The sequence below is a fragment of the Elgaria multicarinata genome, chromosome 23 (genome assembly GCF_023053635.1).
Source record: "Elgaria multicarinata webbii isolate HBS135686 ecotype San Diego chromosome 23, rElgMul1.1.pri, whole genome shotgun sequence".
Classification (NCBI taxonomy): domain Eukaryota; kingdom Metazoa; phylum Chordata; class Lepidosauria; order Squamata; family Anguidae; genus Elgaria; species Elgaria multicarinata.
Window position 1 is genome coordinate 7,429,973 of NC_086193.1, and position 27,081 is coordinate 7,457,053.

General features: G+C 47.1%; 1 protein-coding gene and 1 non-coding gene across 4 annotated transcripts in view; one reads left to right on the forward strand and one right to left on the reverse strand.

Moving 5' to 3' along the window:
• Positions 1 to 27,081, forward strand: part of ARHGAP45 (Rho GTPase activating protein 45) — a 77,904-nt gene that overhangs the window by 23,501 nt on the left and 27,322 nt on the right. For all 3 annotated transcript variants that reach the window (XM_063147247.1, XM_063147246.1, XM_063147248.1), the window contains exons 3-12: positions 10,738 to 10,881; positions 12,573 to 12,657; positions 16,208 to 16,280; positions 17,644 to 17,722; positions 19,428 to 19,565; positions 19,669 to 19,733; positions 21,907 to 22,017; positions 23,471 to 23,551; positions 25,276 to 25,458; positions 26,915 to 27,052. In XM_063147247.1, the coding sequence (XP_063003317.1) occupies positions 10,738 to 10,881; positions 12,573 to 12,657; positions 16,208 to 16,280; positions 17,644 to 17,722; positions 19,428 to 19,565; positions 19,669 to 19,733; positions 21,907 to 22,017; positions 23,471 to 23,551; positions 25,276 to 25,458; positions 26,915 to 27,052 (1,097 nt within the window). The remainder of the gene's footprint in view (positions 1 to 10,737; positions 10,882 to 12,572; positions 12,658 to 16,207; positions 16,281 to 17,643; positions 17,723 to 19,427; positions 19,566 to 19,668; positions 19,734 to 21,906; positions 22,018 to 23,470; positions 23,552 to 25,275; positions 25,459 to 26,914; positions 27,053 to 27,081) is intronic.
• LOC134413256 (small nucleolar RNA SNORD35) lies at positions 24,086 to 24,178 on the reverse strand. The gene has a single exon (XR_010026457.1). It is a non-coding gene; the product is annotated as a small nucleolar RNA SNORD35 (small nucleolar RNA).

Consider the following 27,081-nt stretch of genomic DNA (forward strand, 5'->3'; position numbering starts at 1 on the left):
CATACTCATTTTACGATTCTTACTTTAAAAATATATTGTATTTTTCTGTGACAAAATGGTGCTTATTCCCAAGTTAATGTGTTTGGCTTCAGAGGTAGGGTGACCCTATGAAAAGGAGGACAGGGCTCCTGTATCTTTAACAGTTGCATAGAAAAGGGGATTTCAGCAGGTGTCATTTGTATATATGGGGAACCTGGTGAAATTCCCTCTTCATCACAGCAGTTAAAGCTGCAGGAGCTATACTAGAGTGACCAGATTTAAAAGAGGGCAGGGCTCCTGCAGCTTGAAGTGTTGTGATGAAGAGGGAATTTCACCAGGTTCTCCATATATACAAATGACACCTGCTGAAATTCCCTTTTCTATGCAATTGTTAAAGATACAGGAGCCCAGTCCTCCTTTTCATAGGGACACTCTATTCTGGCAGGGAACGAAGGCCTAGTTTAGAGTCCCTTCTTCAAGACATCGCTCCCCTTCAATATTCAGAACTGAGGTGAGTGAGGAGAAGTCCTTTCAGGGGCAGTTTATAAGATACCCTCCCTAGAGTAGGGTGACCATATGAAAAGGAGGACAGGGCTCCTGTATCTTTCACAGTTGCATAGAAAAAGGAATTTCAGCAGGTATCGTTTGTATATATGGAGAACCTGGTGAAATTCCCTCGTCATCACCACAGTTAAAGCTGCAGGAGCTATACTAGAGTGACCAGATTTAAAAGAGGGCAGGGCACCTGCAGCTTTAACTGTTGTGATGAAGAGGGAATTTCACCAGCTTCTCCATATATACTAACGACACCTGCAGAAATTTCCTTTTCAATGCAACTGTTAAAGATACAGGAGCCCTGTCCTCCTTTTCATAGGGTCACCCTAACTAACAAGAATTAGTAAAGGAAACATATTTTGATTCATTTTTAATTTTTATTCAAAAGATACTTCTAACATCACATTAAAATATAACTTGCATAAAATAACATAAAAACCTTTCTCGTTGCTAAAGATTTTTAGATCTTAATCGCTTCACAGGAAATAGAATTTCCTGGCCATGGAAATAATTGCAAATTTTGAGTAAGAAGTTCTTACTCAAAATTTGCAGTTATTTCTGTGGCCAGGAAATTCTATTTCTTATTAAGCTATTAAGAACCTGTATATTTAAAAGTTCTATACAACTGTTAAAGATACAGGAACTCTGTCTTCCTTTTCCTGTGCTCACCCTTCTCAAAGGTATAATTCAGAATTGATCACAAAATTTAAACTTAAGTCTATAAATTGTTCTAGACGGCTGTATATTAAGTTTGTTGATGTGTATACTTTACACAATATTGTTTACTCATTAATAAGCAAAAACGTTTGACCTGGAATAATAGTCTCACACCTGTTCAACAGCATTTTCTGTTTGGATACAATCCAGGTCACCTTGACAATTATTTTTTAAAACTGTTACCCAGAATTCATTGTCAACCTGCTTGTGTCTTTGTGTATCTTCCCTTTAATATAATTACTGCTTTTTACATTCTTAAATTTGTAATTATTCATCACAAACAGGAATCCGCCTCTGGAAAAGTTTAAAAAAAAAACCACAGGGGGGGGGAGAGGAATGGTTCCTCCCCCTCCCTTTTTAAAAATGCTGTAATCTGTAACTGTGGACCTCCGCAGTTACAAATAATAAAAATAAAAATGGGGAGGAGGAACAAGGCAGCAGAGAAGGACACGACTGGGCGAACCATGTCCCCTCCCTTTGGCTGCCCGTTCCTTCCCCCACCTTTTTATTTTATTATCTCTATCTGCGGAGCTCCGCAGATACAATAAATCAAAACAAAAACGGGTTGGGGAGAAGGAACGAGGCAGCAGAGGAGGACGTGACTGGGCGAACCATGTCTCCTCTCTCTGGCTGCCTGTTCCTCCCTCCCCCTTTTTATTTTATGATCTCTATCTGCGGAGCTCCGCAGATACAATAAATCAAAACAAAAACGGGTTGGGGAGAAGGAACGAGGCAGCAGAGGAGGACATGACTGGGCGAACCATGTCTCCTCTCTCTGGCTGCCTGTTCCTCCCCTCCCTTTTTATTTTATGATCTCTATCTGCGGAGCTCCGCAGATACAATAAATCAAAACAAAAACGGGTTGGGGAGAAGGAACGAGGCAGCAGAGGAGGACACGACTGGGCGAACCATGTCTCCTCTCTCTGGCTGCCTGTTCCTTCCCCCCCTTTTTATTTTATGATCTCTATCTGCGGAGCTCCGCAGATACAATAAATCAAAACAAAAACGGGTTGGGGAGAAGGAACGAGGCAGCAGAGGAGGACACGACTGGGTGAACCACGTCTCCACCCTCTGGCTGCCCGTTCCTCCCCACCCACGCCCACTTTTTATTTCTCTATCCTTCATGTAGACGTGCCAAGGATAGAGGTCCATAGAGAGAAGTCTTCCTTCCTTCCTCATAATACCAGAAGCCAATGGGGTCATCCCATGAAGAATCGTAGGAGATTCATACAGTTCAGAGTTCAACTATGGAATTCACTACCATAGGATGTAGTGAAGGCCGACCACTTGGATAGCTTTAAAAGGGTATCAGTATCTCCACAACCAGTGTGCCTATGTACAGCAGTTGACAGGGGAACATGGGTGGGAGGGTGCTGTTGCACCATGTCCTGTTTATGGGTTTCCACATCTATTTGAAGTGGACCCTGCAATGTCACCGACCTTTTCGCTAGGCCCGCCGCCTAAACCCTTCTTGGGCCAAGCGCCACCACTTGAAAACCTGAGAGAGAGGGTTAAATAAAACCTTTCCCCTTGCTAAGAGGGAAACCGGTTTAATATTGGATCTCTCTGAATATACTGTGGGTATAATATGGGGTGGGTGTTTAATAACTGTAAGGCAGGTAAATAATGCCAAGCTGACACATGGTATTTGGTAGCTAACAAAATAATAATAAGTTTATTGTTATTTAAAAGCTTTAAATAAAAATATAATACTTTCAATCCTGCCTAATTTATTTATTTTATTTATTTATTTATTGCATTTCTGTCCTGCCCAATAGCCGAAGCTCTCTGGGCGGTTTACAAAATTAAGACAATTCAAGTATAAAACAACAGTATAAAACCATAATATAAAATACAATATAAAAGCACGGCCAAGATAAAAGCAGCAGCAAAAAAATACAAATTTAAAATACAAATTTAAAACAGCAAGTTCAAATTAATTTATAGACTTTTAAAATACTGGGAGAATAAAAAGGTCTAAAAGAATATAATGTAGGTGCCAAGCGAACCTCCTTAGGGAGCTCATTCCACAGCCGGGTGCCACAGCAGAGAAGGCCCTGCTCCTGGTAGTCACCTGCCTCACTTCCTTTGGCAGGGGCTCGCGGAGAAGGACCCCTGAGGATGATCTTAAGGTCCAGGCAGACACATATGGGAGGAGGTGTTCCTTCATATAGCCTGGCCCCAAGCCGTTTAGGGCTTTACTCTGTACAGCACCATGTACATTGATGGTGCTACATAAATAAATAATAATAATAATAATAATTTGAATGTTACTACCAGAACTTTGAATCATGCTGTTAATACCAGCACTTTGAACTCTCCACACACCAACCATGTTAGGCATTGTAAGAAAGGGAATTGAGAATAAAATGGCCAGTATCATACTGTCCTTATACAAATCGATGGTGTGACCACACTTAGAATATTGTGTACAGTTCTGGTCACCACACCTAAAAAAGGATATTATAGAGCTGGGAAAAGTGCAGAGCTGGGAAAAGGGTGACTAAAATTACCATGGGACTGGAGCATCTCCCCTACGAGGGAAGGTTACATCAACTGGGGTTGTTGAGGCTGGAAAAAAGGAGGCTGAGGGGAGACATGATAGAGGTGTACAAAATGATGCCTGGGGTGGAGAAGGTGGACAGGGAGACATTTTTCTCCCTCTCTCAAAATACTAGAACCCAAGGGGGTCATCCCATGAAGCTGATGGGTGGGAGATCCAGGACAAATAAAAGGAAGGACTTCTTCCCACAGCGCAGAGTTAAATTATGGAACTCACTATCACAAGATGCAGTGATGGCCACCAGTCTGGATGGCTTCTAAAGGGGGTTGGATCAATTCCTGGAGGAGAAGGCTATCCAGGGCTACTAGCAGTGCTGGTTGTGTGCGATCTCCAGTATTCGAGGCAGTAAGCCTGTGTGCAACTGTTGCTGGGGAACATGGGCGGGAGGGTGCTGTTGCACCATGTCCTGCTTGTTCATCCCTGGTTGGCTACTGTGCGAACAGAGTGCTGGACTTGATAGACCCTTGGTCTGATCCAGCATCAGGGCACTTCTGATGTTCTGATGTTCTCACTGTCTTCACACCACTCCGAAGTCCCTAGAATCCAAACACCTCAATAAACAACTCTCTCTCACTCACTCCTCAAACTCCCAACACTCTCCTTATATACTCCTTTCCCCCCCCAACTATTACATCATAAACCACGCCCACTCAGTTCTAACATTCCCTACTTACCAGACATACTAATCTAGATATACACAAGATAGATAATTGTGGAGTAACGACACAGACACACACACCCCATGCAAACTGTCACCCTATTTTCCTCCCAACTCCTCTCCTCCGTCCCCACCAACATCAACTTCTCCAATAATCCGTGCCAGGGGTGATTCATACTTGTGTGACAAGTACCGGATGGGAGATGCCCGTGTCGCATTCACTGCATACCCAAGATGACATGCTGGTCAGTCATGGGCATGACACGAGGTTATCCTGTAGTAGGGAAAGGGTGAAAATGCAGTCAGCGTTTCTGGAGCAGGAGGGTTGCTCTGCTCCCAGCGTGCGGGGCTGTTTTGTACTCCCTCCGAAGTTAGATCGCTGGAGAGATTTGCCTGCTTCGAGTAGCACCCTCACAGCACTCAGACTGGACCTACATTTCGCCTCTGAGCTTTGGCAGGAATGGGAGAAGACAAAAGAGTTCTGCAAGGGCGCGCTAATCCCTGGAACACTTTCTCACTTAAACGCAGCTTGGCTGGGGTCATTGATTTAAAGTATTTTTACTTTAAAGTATTGACTGATTTAAAGTATGGGCTCAAGTTAAAGGAAGCCAGATTCCGGCTGGACATCAGGAAAAACTTCCTGACTGTTAGAGCAGTACGACAATGGAACCAGTGACCTAGGATGGTGGTGGTCTCTCCCACACTGGAGGCTTTCAAGAGGACAGCCGTCTGTCAGGGATGCTTTAAGGTGGATTCCTGCATTGAGCAGGGGGTTGGACTTGATGGCCTTATAGGCCCCTTCCAACTCTACTATTCTATGATTCTATTTCTATGCAGCTCTTCAGCCAGCTGCCCTGTTCCTCTCCCCTTCCTGCTGCTTGGCCCGGCAGCGATGGTGGCCTCCTGGCTGCCCCGTTCCTCTCCTCCCCCCTCCTTTTTTAAAAAATATTTATTTATTTACAGTGCAGCCCAACTTCAAGCTCCTGGTTAACCCCCTTCCCTGTCCAGCCCAGCCGATGGTGACCCATCGGGGGTCGCCATCAGCTCTGCAACCAAAAAAGTCAGGGTCAGTGCCCGACTTTTTTGAAGCGGAGTTCCCGGGGTTTGCCCCTGGATAGCTTCGCAGTGGCGGCTGCGTCATGTAGATGACCTGCTGCCACTCCGAATCCACCCCGGGGCAAACCCTTCATGGGGGACACTTGGCTCAGCAATACTACAAACGAGAAGGATCTTGGAATTGTTGTAGATCACAAGCTGAATAGGAGCCAACAATGCAATATGGCTGCAAGAAAGGCAAATGCTATTTGGGGCTGCATTCATAGAAGTAGAGCTTCCAAATCACGTGAGGTACTGGTTCCTCTCTATTCAGCCCTGGTTAGGCCTCATCTAGAGTATTGCGTCCAGTTCTGGGCTCCACAATTCAAGAAGGAGGCAGACAAGCTGGAGCGTGTTCAGAGGATGATCAGGGGTCTGGAAACAAAGCCCTATGAAGAGAGACTGAAAGAACTGGGCCTGTTTAGCCTGGAGAAGAGAAGATTGAGGGGAGACATGATAACACTCTTCAAATACTTAAAAGGTTGTCACCCAGAGGAGGGCCAGGATCTCTTCTCGATCCTCCCAGAGTGCAGGACACGGAATAACGGGCTCAAGTTAAAGGAAGCCAGATTCCGGCTGGACATCAGGAAAAACTTCCTGACTGTTAGAGCAGTGCGACGGTGGAATCAGTGACCTAGGGAGCTTGTGGGCTCTCCCACACTAGAGTCCTTCAAGAGGCAGCTGGACAAGCATCTGTCAGGGATGCTTTAAGGTGGATTCCTGCATTGAGCTGGGGGTTGGACTATATGGCCTTGTAGGCCCCTTCCAACTCTGCTATTCTATTATTCTATGATTCTAAGACAAACCCTAGGATTCTTCCTGCCTTGTTTTTTGGGGGCGATTGGGCACACTGGACTGAAGCCGCTCCCCATTTTTATGTTCGAAGAATGCGTCTGGCCCCATGTGGGGCCCAGAGACGTCCTTAGAAATAAAAATGGCCCTGGAGGCTGGACCGCCGCTGCCTTTCTGCTCTGCAGCCCAGGGCTGCAGAGTTTTCCATCCGGCAGTGATGGGGGAAGCGCTTTGCAGCCGCTCCTTCTCTGGCCGATGGACGGCGTTCGGCAGATCTACCCTTTGCCGTTACGTTCTCCCTGGGAGGAGACAGGGCCTGCCGCCTCCCTATGACCCTCGGTCCCCGGTGATGCCTGATGCCAGCATGTGCTGCCTTCCAGCTCTGCAGTCCTTGGGAAAATCTCAGGAAAACCACTCATCCCCATTTATTATTGTTTCCCCAATGACCCTGTGAAGTAGGCTGTTCGAATGCCTGTCATTTTAGGCTGAAGGGGGGCACGTCTACACGAAGGGTTTGCCCCGGGGTGGCTTCACAGTAATAGCACGTCATCTATAGGATGCAGCCACCTTTCCGAAGCCATCCGAGGGCAAACCCTGGAAACCTCGCTCCAAAAAAGTTGGGCGTTTACCCTGACTTTTTTAGCAGTGGAGCTCATGGCGCCCCCTGATTGGTCGCCATGGGCGGCCCCGCACCTCTGGAAAAGTTTTTTAAAAGCACGGAGGGAGGAGGAGAGGAACGGGCTGTTCCTCGCCCCTTTTTTAATTTTATTATCTGTATCTGCAGAGCTGCACAGATACAGATAATAAAAACAAAAAGAAATGGGGTGGGTAGGGAGGAACATGGCAACCAGAAGGAGGAGACGTGGTTCACCCAGTCCCTCTCGCTGCCTCATTCCTTCCCCTCTGCTTTTTATTTTTATTATCTGTATCTGCGGAGCTCCGCAGGTACAGATTGTAAAATTAAAAAAATGGGGGAAGGATGGCCCCATTCCTCCCCCGCCATTTTTTTCTTTTTTCTTTTCCAGAGGCGTGGGCCTGGGAAATTCACACTTGCCTTCCTCCACGTGCATCGTGTGGGTGCATCATGGCACCAAAGCACCACCATAAAGACGAGGCCCAGGCTGAACATTTCTCTGCTTTCTAATTCTAGTCACAGAAATAGTTTCCGTGGTGAGAATGCACCAGGGACAGTGCAGCAGGGTGAAGGTTGTGGATTAGATGGGTGGCCGGGTTATCTGAAAAGCCACGAGGAAGGGGCTGGCTTCCTTGTTCCCAGCTTCCTTTCCTGGCAGTAAACAAAACATCCTGAGGAGGAACTTGGCAAGGGCAGGGTTGCCAACTTATCGGGGCAGGAATGGTCACTCTTGTGACAGTAGCTCAATCTTCACTCCCCCCGCCCAAGACTTTCCTAGCAACAAAGCTAACAGGATTAGGTTCACAGAACCTAATGCCTTCCATTGAGAGAGACAAAGAAATTCTAAAACTGGCCAAGGTGCAAAATCTGATCCAAGCAGAAAACAAAATTTAGTACAAGTCTGCAAATAAGCATGATGAGATAAAACCAGAGCTGGAAAACCAAACCCACCCTTTTTAATTGGAAGTTGCATCGTTTTCAAAGAGAATTGTGGCGGAGAGGAAACCCCAACTCCAGTTATGAAACGAAGCATGGCTTTTTTGAAAATATTTGACCTATATGGACGGAGGAATCATACATATAATATATTCTTCTTGGAATTACTATTCACCTTATTCCACGAGTTCAACTTTAAAGATGTACATCTATCTAAACCCCGAGCTATCTCATTAATCAATTTATTCAGATTCAGCTTGATCAATTCAGAAATGTCTCTGGGGATAATCCCCCCCACCTCCAGGTGACTGCTTGCTGCTGGGCTGTTTGCAGGATAGATTAGGGTGAACATATGAAAAGGAGGACAGGGCTCCTGTATCTTTAACAGTTGCATAGAAAAGGGAATTTCAGCAGGTGTCTTTTGTATATATGGGGAACCTGGTGAAATTTCCTCTTCATCACAATAGTTAAAGCTGCAGGAGCCCTGCCCTCTTTTAAATCTGGTCACTCTAGTATAGCTCCTGCACCTTTAACTGTGGTGATGAAAAAGGAATTTCACCAGGTTCTCCATATATACAAATGACCCCTGCTGAAATTCCCTTTTCTATGCAACTGTTAAAGATACAGGAGCCCGGTCCTCCTTTTCATGTGGTCACCCTAGATAAGTATTCCCAAATAGGTCATAACGTCTGGACAAATCCACCATTTTCTGCTCCAACAAAACACTAATTTCGCAGAAAGGGAAACCATTTTCCCCAAATTACCTGCAAAAAAAAAATCACCTCTAACTAAATCAAGAAGTGTTTGGCTACCTTTTTGGGGCTCCAATCGCAACATCTCAACTACAAAGAACATATGATTGCATCAATAGAATGTATGTTTGCCCTGGTGCAAGTCTGCCTCAGTTAAACCCAGCACAAAAAGAACCTTGATGCAATCATTCATACAATCACATCACAACTGCTTTTTCTCAACAGCCAGCCAGGAAGCCCACAGGTAAGAGTTTGACAGAACTCTTCATCAGGTTCAAGAATTAAATGTTCCTCATAGAGATGGCACCTTTAAGATCTGCATCACAGGCAGAAATTCAACCAGCAGGATACTTTCCCCAACAGGAAGGTGTTGGGATGGAAAAGTGGCACCTTTTGAAAGGAAAGTTGCAAAGCCAGAAAGAAGGAGAAAGGAGGCATCCTGAGTGCAGCACTGCTGGGGGAGAGCTCTGTGAAGCCCCAAAGCCTGCCAGTGTGAGAGCCAGTGTAGTGTAGTGGCTAGAGTGTCGGACTGGGAGTTAGGAGATCCGGGTTGTAGTCCCCACTTGGCCATGGAAACCCACTGGGTGACTTTGGGCCACTCACAGACTCTCACCCCACCCCACCTCGCAGGGTTGTCGTTGTGAGGATAACATGGAGAGGATTATGTATGTCGCCTTGGGTTCCTTGGAGGAAAAAAGGCGGGATATAAATGTAATAAAGAAATTTAATTTGTTTAACACCAGCCTGCCACTTTAAGATGATTACCTAGCAGACATCTGTCTTAGGGGGCCTGAGTAATGCTGGGTATATCAGTTGTTTTTAAAATATAATACTATTAAATGCTATTTTATTTATATTTCACAGAACCCTCAGGATCTGCTAGATCAACCTTCCTCAACCTGGGGCGCTTCAGATGTGTTGGGCTGCATCTCCCAGAATGCCCCAGCCAGCTGGGGCATTCTGGGAGTTGTAGTCCAACACATCTGGAGCGCCCCAGGTTGAAGAAGGCTGTGCTAGATGGAGGGAATTAGGCTAGATGGAGGGATTTAGGCCTAGCACCGTCTTACCTTGCAGGGTTGTTGTGAGGGTGAGAGAGGAAAAAAGAGCCAGTGTGGTATATTTGACTGGGAGTCGTGAAATCCGGGTTCTAGTCTCCACTCAGCCATGGAAACCCACTGGGTGACTTTGGGCCAGTCACAGACTCTCAGCCCAACCCACCTCACAGGGTTGTTGTTGTGAGGATAAAAATGGAGAGGAGGAGGAGGAGGATTATGTACGCCGCCTTGGGTTGCTTGCAGGGGAAAAGGCGGGATATAAATGCAATAATAAATAATAAAAAATGCTTGCACAGTCCTTCACCAATTTAAGGCAGTCTAATTAATAGATTTCCTCTCAATTTTCAGACTGAAAGCAACATTTGGCAAACTGTCAAACCAGAAGGAGAATATTAGAGTAAACAAAGAGTGGTAAACGGTGGTGGTGGTGGTGGTGGTGAGAGGTATGACGAAAGGAAGAAAGATGCCCTTTTGTATTTTGTAAAGTGCCTGATGGCAAGATCGTCCTTGAAATCTCGACTAGATTTTGATCGCATTCGAAAACCATGCAATTCGCCCAAATTCTGCTGATCGCTGCTAGCTTTTCTAGGGTGACCCTATGAAAAGGAGGGCCGGGCTCCTGTATCTTTAACAATTGCATAGAAAAGGGAATTTCAGCAGGTGTCATTTGTATATATGGAGAACCTGGTGAAATCCCCTCTTCATCACAACCGTTAAAGCTGCAGGAGCTATACTAGAGTGACCGGATTTAAAAGAGGGCAGCTTTAACGGTTGTGATGAAGAGGGAATTTCAGCAGGTTCCCCATATATACAAATGACACCTGCTGAAATTCCCTTTTCAATACAGCTGTTAAAGATACAGGAGCCCTGTCCTCATTTCGCCTTTAGCAGCTGCGTGGCATGCAGAAATTGAAGCGGCAAAGACTTGCCCTAGAACTGCACTGCCTGGCGTTTCCCCTGCCGCCCTTCACATGCCCACACTGACCCTTTTTTTTTGGCAGATGGGGTGGAGTCCCGGCGGCCTCTCGCCCACGAGTGTCTGGGGGAAACCTTACGGATTCTCCGACAGGTCATCAGCAAATATCCCCTGCTCAACACCGTGGAGACCTTGACAGCAGCGGGGACCCTCATATCCAGGGTCAAAGGTCAGTGGACATTGCCAGGGGCACTCTGAAATTCCCTTTTAGGGAAAAGTTGAGCGTGTCTTTTAAATAATATGGATAGACTGAGTTGCTAGAGGGAGCTTCTGAGTCCAGCTCTCTCCTCAGCATCTCCAGCATCTTTTAGCGTTTAAGAAAGCTATAAAGACTGATCTCTTCCGGCAGGCCTACCCAGGGGAAGTTTAGGATGTTTTTAGGATGTTTTAATACTTCTGAAATCTCTTCATTGGCTTCCAATTCACTCCAGAATCCAATATAAACTTCTCCTGCTGACCTTCAAAGCGCTTCACGGTCTAGCTCCTGCCTATCTCTCCTCTCTCATCTCACACTATCGCCCCGCTCGTGCTCTCCGCTCCTCTGATGCCATGCTTCTCGCCTGCCCCAGGACCTCCACTTCCCTTACTCGGCTTCGTCCTTTTTCTTCTGCTGCCCCTTACGCCTGGAACGCTCTTCCAGAACACTTGAGAACTACAAACTCAATCACAGCTTTAAAACTCAGCTAAAAACTTTTCTTTTCCCTATTGCTTTTAAATATTGAGTTTGTTCTAACTCCATACTGTCAGCTTCACCCTACCCGATGCCTGTTTACACTTCCCTGTGCCTGTTTGCATTCTCCTTCCCTCTTTATTGTTTACTACAACTTTATTAGATTGTAAGCCTATGCGGCAGGGTCTTGCTATTTACTGTGTTATCTGTACAGCACCATGCACATTGATGGTGCTATATAAATAAATAAATAAATAAATAAATAATAATAATAATATTCTAAGCGCCTATGCCCCTGTAAAGCTGACATGATAGAAGCTGTGGATCATGTATTGCTGTACTGCTCCTTTTATTGTGATTTTCAGCATACTTTCATCACTCCTATTTTACAAGGAATACCTGGGAGATCTGATACAGACTATCTTCTGGCTGATCAGAACTCTCAGATAACCTCCGAGGTGGCTAAATTTTGTGCTGCAGCAATTGCTTGTCGGCGTGGGATGATATCATCTGATTGTGATCATGTTTTAATCTCTTAAAATATGCGGGACAAGTACTAATTAATTGTTATCACATATTGTTTTATTCATAGTCCCATTTTATTCCGTCGGTTTGGGAATATTATATGTGCTCATATTGTTGTGTTGTTTTACTGGTCTTGTGACCGTAAATAAAATTCATTCATATGTTTTTAATTCAGTTTTATGTATTTTATACTTACTGTTGCTCACCGCCTCAATCCAAACAGAGAGGCGGGTAAGAAATATTATTATTCATTATTATTATTATTATTATTATTATTATTATTATTATTATTATTATCATCTCATCTGCAGCACACACCCACATGGACAAATGTGCATGTAAACTAAGCCGCCCTGCAGTGCCTTCTTGTTTCACCGAAACTGCATGGTTCAAAGTTTCCGACTCACTCTCTCTGTTTGATATACTTGCAATTTTTAATCTTTTTTTTTCTTTTGCTAATTGTTGTTGTTTCATGCTTAAATAATATTATGATTCGGTTGTGGCATACTAGTTTACTACATTTTTTTTTTTAACCTTGGGAGGCGTGGAAAAGCATGCTCAGAAGCACACACGTCCCATCTGCGGTGGTACAACTCCAAAATCCCTGTGCCGTGTGTAATGGAGAATGGAGCCCAATTTTGCTTTCTCCCCACCTTAATATGCAGGGTTCCATTATGAAGCCAATAACGAAGCAGACAAACGAGAATTTGAAAAGGCCGTGGAGATGATTGCGGTTTCCTTCAGTAGCACGTAAGCAAACGGCTCGCCTAAGGGTGGTTGCTCATGACCTGCCTTAGCCTGGGAGCCACGCCAAGGAGTGACGGAGCTCAAAGGGCCGTGGCTAACCCAGCAAAGGTCCGGAGAAGATGGACACCCCCTCCGCCCCTTTTTCTTCTTGGTCCTCTACGGAGTCATTGCTTGCAGAAGGAACTTCTCCTGAGCGGAGCCCTACAACCCACGGGACGTCCTGCTCTTCCCATCCACTCTGCTGCTGCCTTCACTCTTGAGAGCTGACAGGGAGGGGGGCAAAGGAGGAGAATTGGGGTCCAGGGCTTGAGACTGGAGGGGTTATTGGGAGGCCAGGCAAGGAGTCCCTGAGATGGGGTCCTTCAAGTTGCCTTCGGATTACGATGTCTTCAGTTGGAGAGGAAGGTTCTCTTTCCAACGGAGTCTCTCCAGAGTCTGGGATGGACAGGATCCAGACAGTTGCTTTACCCTGAGGTGGGGAACCTTGGGCCTAGGGGCCTTCCAGGTTCCCCAATTTTCCCTGGCCCCCGTCTATACGACAACAGGATTGCCACTCGTTAAATATAAACCTGAATTTTTGTTGATTTGAATGTAGATAAAGAGTGTCACACTGCAGCAGCAACACGGATTTATTAACTGAATTTATTTTTTATAGTGAGTTATAAATGCGCATGTGCGCATTATCGCATATACGAAGCTACAGAGGAGAGAGGCGTGAAGCTATACATTTTATATGCAGAGCTCCACAGCTTCATAGAACAGACAAACCGGGAGTGGGGGGGAAGGAACGAGGCAGCAGAAGGAAAGGAACGAGACAGCAGAACACGTCTCCTTCGTCTGGCTGCCCGTTTCCCCCTCTTTGTTTTTGTGAACCGCCAAGAGAGTTTCGCATATCGGGCGGTACAGAAATGCGCTAAATATATAAATACATAAATAAATGTGTTTTAAGAAGCTTTCTCTGCGGAGTTCCGCAGAGAGACTTCAAAATAAAATCGGTGCGAACGAACGAGGCAGCCGATTGGTGCGAAATCAGGAAATTGGCCAATCACGTCCTGCATTCAAAGCTCCACCCACATGTCAAAATCTGATTTAACTCCCCGAAAGACACATAGCCATACTGCGGTGCAAACTCGGATCTGATCTAAAAGCCGTGGTAAATCGCGAATGCGAAGATGCGCATTATCGAGTTAAAAACCCGGCACTGCCAATCATGTGACCTAAATTGCCAATATGCGCATTTAGGTTGGGGTAAACAAGCCATATAGACACGCCCCTGGCCGCTGATCATTTGGTGGTCTCCTGTGTTTTGTGCCGTTACCCCCACCCTGAAAGGTCGTTGTACCTCCCCTGCGGCTGTTACAGGCAGTAAGAGCTCTAGGCTAAAAGATGTAGATATTTTGGGCCCTGCCCTTTTGCCTTTTGGCGCCACTCACCAGTAGATCGGGCTGAAATGCTCCTGCTTTACGCACTTCGGAATCACGGAACGGGCTCCCTCCCGCTGCCCCCGTCCCGCCTCTTCCATGCGCTCAACATCTAAGGTCCTCCTCTGAGTGCCTACTCCGAGGGAAGCTCGGAGGATGGCAACAAGGGAGAGGGCCTTCTCAGTGGTGGCCCCCCGACTGGAATGATCTTCCCGATGAGGCTCGCCTGGCGCCAACGTTGTTATCTTTTCGGCGCCAGGTCAAGACTTTTCTCTTCTCCCAGGCGTTTTAACAGCATTTAACAACGTTAAGTTTGTTTTTAATGGACCCCAGAATTGTTGTTTTTAAATGGATACTGTTGTTTTTATACTGTTTTTTATGTTTTTTTTAATTTGTGTATACTTTTAATGTTTACTATTTTAAATTGTTGTAAACCGCCCAGAGAGCTTCGGCTGTGGGGCGGTATATAAATGTAATTAAATAAATAAATAAATAAAATAAATGCAGTGGTAAGCCAGGATCCTCAATGGCCCTTTTGGAGTAGTTCTCCTGGATGAGGCCTGTGAGTGTATGAAGACCCTGATACAAAACCAATCTCTGAAAGAATGGACAGGAGAGGCTGCCTTACCTGAGGAAGAGCGGAATGAGGGAGTGGATGGATTTATTTATTTATTATTTAAAACATTTCAGGGCAGAGGCTTGCAACAATTGCAGGGGAATGAATATGGGATGTTTGTAAGAGATGGGCCGTGGCTTTTCAGTTTGGGTTTAAAGGGAAGGTGGAGGCCAGAGAGTTGATTTACACATCAGCAGACATCCCCGGATGTTTGAGTGCGGAACACTCAGTGCTTGCAGATGGAGGCACGAACCGCACATGGCCACAAATCGGGACACGTCATGTGGCAGAACCTTCCTCTAATTTATTTATTTATTTATTACATTTCTATACTGCCCAATAGCCGGAGCTCTCATAGAATCATAGAATAGCAGAGTTGGAAGGGGCGTACAAGGCCATCTAGTCCAACCCCCTGCTCAATGCAGGAATCCACCCTAAAGCATCCCTGACAGATGGTTGTCCAGCTGCCTCGTGAAGGTCTCTAGTGTGGGAGAGCCCATAACCTCCCTAGGTTACTGATTCAACTGAACCTCTCTGGGCGGTTCACAAAATTTAAAAACATTCAAAGTATAAAACAACAGTATAAAACCATAATATAAAATAAAGTATAAAAGCTCAACCAGATAAAAACAGCAGCAGTGCAAAATTACAAATTTAAAACACCAAGTTAAAATTTATTTCGAGACTGTTAAAATGCTGGGAGAATAAAAAGGTCTTCAGCTGGCGACGAAAGGAGTACTGTGTAGGCGCCAGGCGGACCTCTCTGGGGAGCTCATTCCACAACCGGGGTGCCACAGCGGAGAAGGCCCTGCTCCTAGTAGCCACCTGCCTCACTTCCTTTGGCAGGGGCTCACGGAGAAGGGCCCCTGTAGATGATCTTAAGGTCCGGGCAGGTACATATGGGAGGAGGCGTTCCTTCAAATAACCTGGCCCCAAACCGTTTAGGGCTTTGAATGTCAATACCAGCACTTTGAATCGGGCCCGGACCTGGACTGGCAGCCAGTGAAGTTGGAAAAGGACTGGCGTGATGTGGTCTCATCGGCCAGTCCCTGTTAGAAACCGTGCTGCCCTGTTTTGTACCAGCTGAAGCTTCCGGACCGTTTTCAAAGGCAGCCCCATGTGTAACGCATTGCAGTAATCCAAGCGAGAGGTTATCAGAGCATGGATCGCTGCAGCGAGGCAAAGGATTTTCTTCGGAGCTTCTGGAGCATTGGAGCAGCCTTCAGTTGGAGGGCAGTGGGGTCTCCCACGGGGGCTCAAGCCTCTTCCTCCAAAGAGGTCTCTCCGGAGTCTGGGTCAGATGGGACCGGCTCACTGGCTGGGGGATGATGGGAGCAGTAGTCCAACACATCTGAAGGTCACCCAGTTGCAGAAGTCTGTACTTACCGCAAACAGCAGTGGGTTACAAGCAAATCAAGAAGCGGCAAAGTCCTTTTTCTGCTCCACGGGTTTTTGGGGCACTTTTATGGACCCTCCCCGGCTTCTTTATAAACCTAATTATGCTTTTCCCCCCCAGAGTCTCTGAATTCCTCCTGGGGGAAGTGGACAGCAGCACTCTCCTCTCCATCCCACCCAGTGATCAGAACCAGGTGAGGAGGATCGATTCATTCTGCAGAGGGCCCCCGGTTCAATCCTTGGCATAAGAACATAAAAAGTGCCCTGATGCTGGATCAGACCAAGGGTCCATCTAGTCCAGAACTCTGTTCACACAGGGGCCAGCCAGCTTTTGACCCACAAGCAGGGCATGGTGCAACAGCACCCTCCTGCCCATGTTCCCCTGCAACTGGGGCACACAGGCCTACTGCCTCGAATACTGGAGATCGCACACAACCATCAGGGCTAATAGCCCTGGATAGCCTTCGCCTCCAGGAATTGATCCAACCCCTTTTGAAAGCCATCCAAATTGGTGGCCATCGCTACATCTTGTGATAGTGAGTTCCATAACTTAACTATGCACTGTGTGAAGGAGGACTTCCTTTTATTTGTCCTCGATCCTCCACCAATCAATTTCATGGGATGACCCCTTTGGGTTCTAGTATTTTGAGAGAGGGAGAAAAATGTCTCCCTGTCCACATTCTCCATACCATGCATCATTTTGTACCCCTCTATCATGTCTCCCCTCAGCCTCCTTTTTTCCAACCTAAACAATCCCAGCTGTTGTAATCTTTCCTCGTAGGGGAGGTGATCCAGCCCCTTCATCATTTTCGTTGCCCTTTTCTGCACTTTCCCCAGCTCTATAATACCCTTTTTTAGGTCTGGTGACCAGTACACAGTACTCTGAGTGTGATCGCACCATCGATTTGTATAAGGGCAGTACAATACTGGCCGTTTTATTCTCAAATCCTTTTCTGATAATGCCTAACATGGGAGTTTGCCTCCTTTACAGCGGCTGCACACTGGGTGGACATTTTCATCGATCTGTCCACCACAATCCAGGTAGCAGCTGGAAAGGCGTTCCTGCCTGCAGCCTTGCAGATCAGGCAGCCTTGGGCTACATCAACCTTGTGCCCGCCAAATGTTTTGGGCTACACCTCCCAGAATTCAGTCTGAACTCATAGGGATTTGTTTCCAGACCCCTGATCATCCCAGTTGCCCTCCTCTGAACATGCTCCAGTTTGTCTGCATCCTTCTTGAAGTGTGGCGCCCAGAACTGGATGCCGTATTTAAGATGAGGCCTAACCAGTGCCGAATAGAGGGGAACCAGTACCTCGCGCAATTTGGAAGCTATAATTCTATTAATGCAGCCCAAAATAGCATTTGCCTTTTTTGCAGCCACATCAGTGTTGGCTCATGTTCAGCTTGCGATCTACAACAATTTCAAGATCTTTCTCACTTATAGTATTGCAGAAAGGTGGAGTCTGGGGAGTGATGTGAAAAAACTAAGGGAGCAGCACCCAAAGGTGTCCTCAGAAACTTTAGCACTTACTATTTTTCCTCCTTCTACTCCCACAGTCTATGGAAAATCTATATGGAGGGATTACTGGTCAGGGTCTAGAAGAGGTGCCGGACAGCATGAAAGACTTCAGTTCAAGTAAGTACAGCCTTTGCCGTGGCTTTCCTCAGCTCTACATTAATGATGGACAGACAGACATTGAAAAAACACTACAAAAAAGTAATCTCTCTATGACTGTGTAATGTCAAGATTCTTGTTGTGTGTTGCCCTTCAGCCTGCTCTATTCACAGAAAAGCCCTTTCCAAAACTCCTTACCTTTTCCCTCTGCTATAAGGGAAAGTTTATGTTTTTCTTTTTACCCTTTTTGTTGTTGTTTATTCGTTTCAGTCGCTTCCGGCTCTTCGTGACTTCATGGACCAGCCCACGCCAGAGCTTTCTGTCGGCTGTTGCCACCCCTAGCTCCCCCAAGGTCAAGTCTGTCACCTCCAGAATATCATCCATCCCTCTTGCCCTTGGTCGGCCCCTCTTCCTTTTGCCTTCCACTTTCCTTAGCATCAGCCTCTTCTCCAGGGTATCCTGTCTTCTCATTATGTGGCCAAAGTACTTCAGTTTTGCCTTTAATACCATTCCCTCCAGTGAGCAGTCTGGCTTTATTTCCTGGAGTATGGACTGGTTTGATCTTCTTGCAGTCCACGGCACTCTCAGAATTTTCCTCCAACACCACAGTTCAAAAGCATCTATCTTCCTTCACTCAGCCTTCCTTATGGTCCAGCTCTCGCAGCCATAGGTTACTACGGGGAATACCATGGCTTTAACTATGCGGACCTTTGCTGTCAGCGTGGTGTCTCTGCTCTTAACTATTTTATCAAGATTTGTCCTTGCTCTCCTCCCAAGAAGTCAACGTCTTCTGATTTCCTGGCTGCAGTCAGCGTCTGCAGTGATCTTTGCGCCCAGAAATACAAAGTCTGTCACTGCCTCCACGTTTTCTCCCTCTATTTGCCAGTTATCAATCAAGCTGGTTGCCATAATCTTGGTTTTTTTGAGGTTTAACTGCAACCCGGCTTTTGCACTTTCTTCCTCAGGTATTTAAGTGGTGGTGCTTAGCCTGAGGGAAGTGTGTGCGTCAAAGCCTTGGGTGTGAGGGGGTGGCGTCGCAGGAACGCATCACAAAGCAAAATTATGAATCAATAAACATTTGTGGGGAACCTTTTTTCTGTTCAGGGCAGCATTCCCAGGGGGGGGGGCAACCTGTCGGGGGCCACATGCCAGCACAGACAGAAGTCAGCAGTGGACAGGGCCACCCCCTTCTCTTTCTCAGTTTCTGCCAGCCTCTGTGTGTGTGTGTGTGTGTCTCTCTCTCTCTCTCTGTGTGTCTCTCTCTCCCTTTTCCCAGCGTCCTTCCACAGGAGGGACAGATCCCACTTGCCAGAGGTATGAACTGATTGCTTGCAGAGGAATTTTGAAATTAGACCGAGGGCCACAGCTTGCCCACCCCTGCAATAAAAATAACACAGAGCGGAATTTTTTTCTCACTACTTTCAGAGAGGAGGTTAGTAGTGACTAGTAAGACAGGGCCTTTTCAGTGGTGTCCCCCTACAGTTGTGGATAAGCCTCTGCAGAGACACTACTTTTTGATGCCAAGACAATTTTGTTCTCCCCATCTTTTACCAGACAGTTTATTTTTGTAGGTATGTCCCTGTTTTTAGCCTTAGTCGCTTTGGAGGGCTTTGCTGAAGGGCAGCCCGGGAAGCTTTATAAAATAAAATCCAGACATTCGGATGTGTAAAATCCCTGACTGTGCTTGTTTCCTAACCCTCCTTTGTTTGCCTTCTGCGTGGGGCAGTCCGTCTGTCGGCGGAAGAGGTGGACGTCCTGCTCCAGAAGTGTGAGGGAGGGGTGGAGGTGGCCCTCACGTACGCCAAGAACATCTCTAAGTATATGAAAGACCTCATCTACTACCTGGAGAAGAGGACAACTCTGGGTGAGCTTCAAAAGGAGGGAGAAGGCAAGGCTGGGCTTCCTCTACTCCAATACTTCGTCCGGAAGAGTGAAACCTCTCCCTCCCTCTCTTTTTCTCCCCACAGAAGTGGAATTTGCCAAAGGGCTTCAGAAGATGGTGAATACCTGCAAGCAAACCATCACCCAGGAGGTAGGCATGTGGTCCCATACCCATCATGCACTGGGGTGCAGCCATTTCTGACAAGGTGGCTTGGGACATGCCAGGAGGCCATGTCCACAGGGAACCTGTTTGAAAAACCCCAAAACGGTTGTTTTGAGCTCTTTCTCTCCCACCCCACCACCCAGCCACCCCTAAACCTATCAGCTGTGCTAGGGGGGCATATGGAAAGGAGGGCAGGGCTCCTGCATCTTTAACAGTTGCACAGAATAGGGAATTTCATCAGGGGCACATCTACACGAAGGGTGGCTTCGCGCTAGCAGCACGTCAACTACAGGATGCAGCCACCATTGTGAAGCCATCCGGGGGCAAACCCCGGAAACTCTGCTCCAAAAAAGTTGGGCATTTACCCTGACTTTTTTGGCAGCGGAGCCCATGGCACCCCCTGATTGGTCACCACAGGCAGCCCCGCTCCTCTGGGAATTAAAAATAAATAAAAATGGGGGGCAGGAGGAGAAGAACGGGCAGCCAGAGGGAGGAGAAGTTGTTTGCCGAGTCCCTCTGCTCGCGTCCTTCTCTGGCTGCCTCGGTCCTCCACCCCTCTTTTTTTCTTTCCTTATCTGTATCTGCGGAGCTCCGCAGTTATAGATCATATAATAAACAAAACAAAAGGGGTGGATGAACAACCCTATTTCTCTCCTCCTCCCCCCAGTTTTTTTTTCTTTACCTTTTCCAGAGGCGTGGGGCTGGACAATTCACACTTGCCTTCCCTCCCGTGCAGGTGCCGGGAAGGAACGCAAGTGCGGGTGCAAGGCGCCTCACAGAGCCAAATCTCATTTTTTGATTGGATAACCTCCCTTGTGGACGGTGGGAACGCTGTGGACGTAATATACCTTGACTTAGCAAACCTTTTGACAAAGTGCCCCATGATATTCTGATTAACAAACTATCTAAAAGTGGGCTAGATGGAACAACTATTAGGTGGATCCACAGTTGGCTATACAATCGGACTCAATGGTACCTTTTCAAACTGCGGGGAGGCAACGAGTGGGGTGCCGCAGGGCTCAGTCCTGGGCCCAGTGCTCTTCAACATTTTTATTAATGATTTGGACGAGGAGGTGCAGGGAACGCTGATCAAATTTGCAGATGACACAAAATTGGGTGGGATAGCTAATACCCTGGAAGACAGAAACAAACTTCAAAGGGATCTTGATAGGCTGGAGTGCTGGGCTGAAAACAACAGAATGAAATTTAATAGGGATAAATGCCAAGTTCTACATCTCGGAAAAAGAAACCAAATGCAGAGTTACAAGATGGGGGACACTTGGCTCAGCAACGAGAAGGATCTTGGAGGTGTTGTAGATCGCAAGCTGAATATGAGCCAACAGTGTGATGCGGCTGCAAGAAAGGCAAATGCTATTTTGGGCTGCATTAATAGAAGTATAGCTTCCAAATCGCACAAGGTACTGGTTTCCCCTCTATTCGGCCCTGGTTAGGCCTCATTTTGAGTATTGTGCCCAGTTCTGAGCACCACACTTCAAGAAGGATACAGACAAGTTGGAGCATGTTCAGAGGAGGGCAACTGGGATGATCAGGGGTCTGGAAACAAAGCCCTATGAAGAGAGACTGAAAGAACTGGGCAGGTTTAGCCTGGAGAAGAGAAGACTGAGGGGTAATATGATAGCACTCTTCAAGTCCTTGAAAGATTGTCACACAGAGGAGGGCCAGGATCTCTTCTCAATCCTTCCAGAGTGCAGGACATGGAATAACGGGCTCAAGTTAAAGGAAGCCAGATTCCGGCTGGACATCAGGAAAAACTTCCTGACTGTTAGAGCAGTGCGACGGTGGAATCAGTGACCTAGGGAGGTTGTGGACTCTCCCACACTAGAGGCCTTCAAGAGGCAGCTGGACAACTATCTGTCAGGGATGCTTTAGGGTGGATTCCTGCATTGAGCAGGGGGTTGGACTTGATGGCCTTGTAGGTCCCTTCCAACTCTGCTATTCTATGATTCTATGAGAAAAAGGGGGGGAGAGAACTTGCAAAGATCTGAAGCGATGTAAGAGCTCGTTGAATTGCCCGAAGCTAAGAACCTGGAATGAGCCTGGCTGAGCCATCTTGTTAGAGAGCGCCGTCCTTCCTCTTTGCATGATAGATCCTTGCAACTCTGGTGTGTTTTGCTTGTTTTCTTTTTTGCCGTCTTCTCAGCCCTTCATGCCGTTTCTCTCTATCTATTCTCTGGCCCTGGAGCAAGACATGGAGTATGGCGTCGCCGCCCTGCAAGCTGCCATAACTTTGCGCACGGAAACATTCCTGCAGGTAAAAAGGCGGCGATGGAAGGAGCCGGAGGGTGGGGAGACATCCACAAGCCCCCAGCTGAAAGGGGTCTGTGGCAGCAAAAGCAACGAAGTGTTCTGCTAAGGCCGGGTCAAAACCAGGCCCTTGAGCAAAGAATAGCCAAATCCACACAACAAGGTCAACATCAGGCTGAGGTCAGACACAGTAGTACCTTTCAATAACAAGGGTCATCCAAAAAGGTGAAGCCAGGGTCTGGAAACAAAGCCCTATGAGGAGAGATTGAAAGAACTGGGCACATTTAGCCTGGAGAAGAGAAGATGGAGGGGAGACATGATGGCACTCTTCAAATACTAAAAAGGTTGTCCCACAGAGGAGGGCCAGGATCTCTTCTTAGTCATCCCAGAATGAAGGACACGGAATAACGGGCTCAAGTTACAGGAAGCCAGATTCCGGCTGGACATCAGGAAAAACTTCCTGACTGTTAGAGCAGTACGACAATGGAACCAGTGACCTAGGGAGGTTGTGGGCTCTCCCACACTAGAGGCCTTCAAGAGGCAGCTGGACAAGCATCTGTCAGGGATGCTTTAGGGTGGATTCCTGCATGGAGCAGGGGGTTGGACTCGATGGCCTTATAGGCCCCTTCCAACTCTACTATTCTTTGAGTCTATGAAAATGGAAGTAACTGTTGTCCCAAAAGTGGGGTATTAAGCAGGGGACCAGGAGCCACCAGCAGGCGCTGAAAGATGCACATCGTTTCAGCAAGTTCCAAGACCTCAGCTGAGGTTTTCTATAGTCAGGTCTCTTGAGTGTTGCCCAGGTCTAGCTGTAAGCACTTAGTTCTGCTCTTCAAGCCCCTTTGAATCCCAGGAAGACGCCTACCCATGAGTAACTCTCTCACTTTGAGCTTTTGGGTACGCACACTCCTTTGCCTAGTTGCCTGAGGCTGCACTTCCTGGCATTGAGGTTCTCTGGAACCAGGAGGTAATTTGGCCACCGCCTCTGACTCAGAGAAAGGGGTTCTTCTGGGGCAGGTGAGCCAAGGTGGTCCTTCCAGGACATCCATGGAGATAGGCCTGGTGAGATCTCTCCGTCTCTGGATCTCGGTGCTGGAGTTGAGGGGCTCAGGCTCGCTTGGCTGTATGAGATCTGGGTCTTCGTTGGAGGAGGGGGAATCCCGGGACGGGCCAGAGCGAGACAGAAACGGTCTTGTGGCACCTTAAAAACTGACGAATACATCACGACCTCAGCTTTTGTGGATTAGATGCAGAAAGTTGGCAGGCCTCCTCTCCCAATTCAGCAGTTGGAGATGGCTTCACCACGATCTGATCTTGCTTGCCTCGAACTTGTGCCGTTGTCTGTAAGGCTGATAAGATGGGAGGCCGACCGTGTCGACAGTCCTTCCCCCAGTCTGCAATATCTCAATAAGGAATGTGGAGATTCCTCTTTTTTTTCTTCCTCTCTTTTTCTTCCGCAGCCGTTGTCCATGAGGCGCCTTGAACATGAAAAGCGGCGGAAAGAGATCAAGGAACTGTGGCACCGGGCCCAAAGGAAGCTGGTGAGGAACGCAGACTCTTTGTGAAATTGGGAGGGGGCAACAGGTTGGCTAGTCCCGATAACAGAGAGCCTGTGTGGTACCTAGGAACATAGGGAGCTGCCATATATACTGAGATATATGAGCCAGTGTGGTGTAGTGGTTAGAGTGTCGGACTGGGAGTCGGGAGACCCGGGTTCTAGTCCCCACTCAGCCGTAGAAGCCCACTGGGTGACTTTGGGCCAGTCACAGACTCTCAGCCCAACCTACCTCACAGGGTTGTTGTTGTGAGGATAACAGGGAGAGGAGGAGGATTATGTACCTTGGGTTCCTTGGAAGAAAAAAAGGCGGAATATAAATGCAAATAAATAAATAAATGGGCCTACCTTGCTTAGTATTGTTGACAGTGACTGGCAGTATCGGCTCACCAGGATTTCAGGCAGGATATGTTCCTTGCCCTACCCAGAGAAGCTGGGGGTTGGACCAGGGACCTTCTGCGTGCCAAGGATGTGCTCCGTCACACTCAGCTACGGCCCCTCTCCATCCCCAAGTCCATCCCAAAAGGGATCAGTTTAGGCCACACGGCAGTTTCGTCAGAACCCCATTCACTGTGAGGCTCGGCAGACCGTCGTGAGGAAAACATCACGTGCGCTTGAGAATATATTAAACTGACTGGGTTCACACAAAACGCTAACCCATACTCAGCCTGTGAGTGTGGTGTAGTGGTTAAGGTGTTGGACTGAGAGTCTGGAGATCTGGGTTCTAGTCCCCACTCGGCCGTGGAAACCCACTGGGTGACTTTGGGCCAGTCACAGACTCTCAGCCCAACCCACCTCACAGGGTTGTTGTTGTGAGGATAACATGGAGAGGAGGAAGATTATGTACGCTGCCTTGGGTTCCTTGAAGGAAAAAAGGCAGGATATAAATGCCAAAATAAACCTTGGGGGACAAATGTGGGAGGTCGAGGCTACAGCAGCAGCTCAAAGGAGAGCTGTGTGGTATAGTGGTTAGCGTTCTGGACTGGGGAGATCTGGGCCCAAGAATAAACCAGGCCAAAGAGCCCTCAACGGTGAAACAACCTCAAAGCTCTGGTTTTCAAGGACCGCAGGGCCGAGAAAGCTCATCCTGGGGTCCTTTTAACTGGAGATCGACCTTCGGACCTTCAACAAGCCAAACCAAAGCCCTACTGCTGGTCTGTGTTCCCTCCATTTCCAAAAGACAGCTGCCACTTTCTTCAGGAAGCTTGCTATGTTTTGGCAGAAGCAGGCCTGGAAAGGCCCCTTTGCTAGGGTGACCGTATGAAAAGGAGGACCGGGCTCCTGTATCTTTAACAGCTGTATTGAAAAAAAGGAATTTCAGCAGGTGTCATGTGTACATATGGAGAACCTGGTGGAATTCCCTCTTCATCACAACAGTTAAAGCTGCAGGAGCTATACTAGAGTGACCAGATTTAAAAGAGGGCAGCTTTAACGGTTGTGATGAAGAGGGAATTCCACCAGGTGCTGTATGCATACAAATGACACCTGCTGAAATTCCCTTTTTCAATACAACTGTTAAAGATACAGGAGCCCTGTCCTCCTTGTCATAGGGTCAGCCTACCTTTGCCTAGTTCCACAGGCTGGTAACATTAAAAAATGTGATGGGCTGCCGTGGTCCAGCGAGAGCAGAAAGAGCCTGTGGGCCGGGTTTTGCTCGAGGGATGCTTTCTGCCGACCAGCGAGGGACGTTGCTTGTGTTTTCACCTGCAGCAAGAGGCCGAGAGCAACCTGCGGAAGGCCAAGCAATTGTACATCCAGCGCTCGGAGGAGTGTGAGAAGGCCAAGCACGTGATGGCCAAAGCGGAAGAGGAGCAGCTGGGGACCAGTAGCAGCGGCACCTTCACCAAGTCCTTGGACAAGAAACGGCGACTCGAGGAGGAGGCCCGGAACAAGGTGGGCTGGAGGAGGAGGCAGGAGCAGGGGGAGGATTAAAAAAAAATTGTTTTGTTGTGTTTGTAAACAGAAATACAAAACTGGTCAAATCTTTTAACAAGAGGAGGAAGAGGGGAAACGAAAAGAAAAGCAGTGTACCAATACAATTTAATTTCATTCTGTCCTGAAAGAATAGAGAAGAGAAGATGGAGGGGAGACATGAGAGCACTCTTCAGATACTTAAAAGGTTGTCACACAGAGGAGGGCCAGGATCTCTTCTTGATCCTCCCAGAGTGGAGGACACGGAATAATGGGCTCAAGTTACAGGAAGCCAGATTCCGGCTGGACATCAGGAAAAACTTCCTGACTGTTAGAGCAGTACGACAATGGAACCAGTTACCTAGGGAGGTTGTGGTCTCTCCCACACTAGAGGCCTTCAAGAGGAAGCTGGACAACCGTCTGTCAGGGATGCTTTAGGGTGGATTCCTGCCTTGAGCAGGGGGTTGGACTCGATGGCCTTGTAGGCCCCTTCCAACTTTGCTATTCTATGATTCTATGAATTTTAGAATGTTTTTAGGATGTTTTAATCATGTATGCTATGTTTTAATCAGTTTTTAATGTGTTTTATATTCACTGTTGTTCCCCGTCTCGATCCAAGTGGAGAGGCGGGTAAGAAATAAATAATCATAATCATTATTATTATTATTATTATTATTATTATTATTATTATATTATAATCATCTGTCAGGGATGCTTTAGGGTGGATTCCTGCTTTGAGCAGGGGGTTGGACTCGATGGCCTTTTAGGCCCCTTCCAACTGTGCTATTCTATGATTCTATTATATATTAAACTGACTGGGTTCACACAAAACGCTAACCCATACTCAGCCACTGAGTGTAGGTTGTTTTGAACTGAGGGTTGTCTGTTGAACTGTGGGTCAGCCTGTTGTCTGAACTCAGGACATTTTTTGTGAACCGCCCAGAGAGCTTCGGCTATTGGGCGGTATAAAAAAAATGAAATAAATAAATAAATAAATAAAATAAAATAAATAAATAGGGTGGTTTGTTCTTCTCGAACAAGCCACCTTGAAAACCCATGGTTTGTTGCTGAGTTGTTCAGAGTGGTTTATTTATTTATTTATTTATTTATTTATTACATTTTTATGCCGCCCAATAGCCGAAGCTCTCTTACAAGCCACACTTCACGGTTCACAAGGCACACTGCAGAAAATGTGCTGCATTCAGACAACACATTCAACGAACAGCCCACGGTTCAAAACAACCCGCACTCAGCCACTGAAACAAGCCACACGATTTCGACAGCTTGTGTTTGGCTGTGGCAACGTGGTACCTGAGACACCAGAAACTCGGTCCTTGTGGACAGAGTTTGATGTTGTCTCAGTGCAAGTGTCGGACGTCTGTTCTCACAGCCCATGCTCTTACCTCCTTTGGTGATTCTAACTCCTTGTGAATTCCAGGCTGAAGAGGCCATGGCAACGTATCGGACCTGCATCGCGGATGCTAATACGCAGAAGCAGGAGTTGGAGGACACCAAAGTGACCGCACTTCGACAGATCCACGAGGTGGTCAAGCAGACCGACCAGGTCATCAAATCGGTGAGTTGGGCTGGGCTTTCCCGCAAATG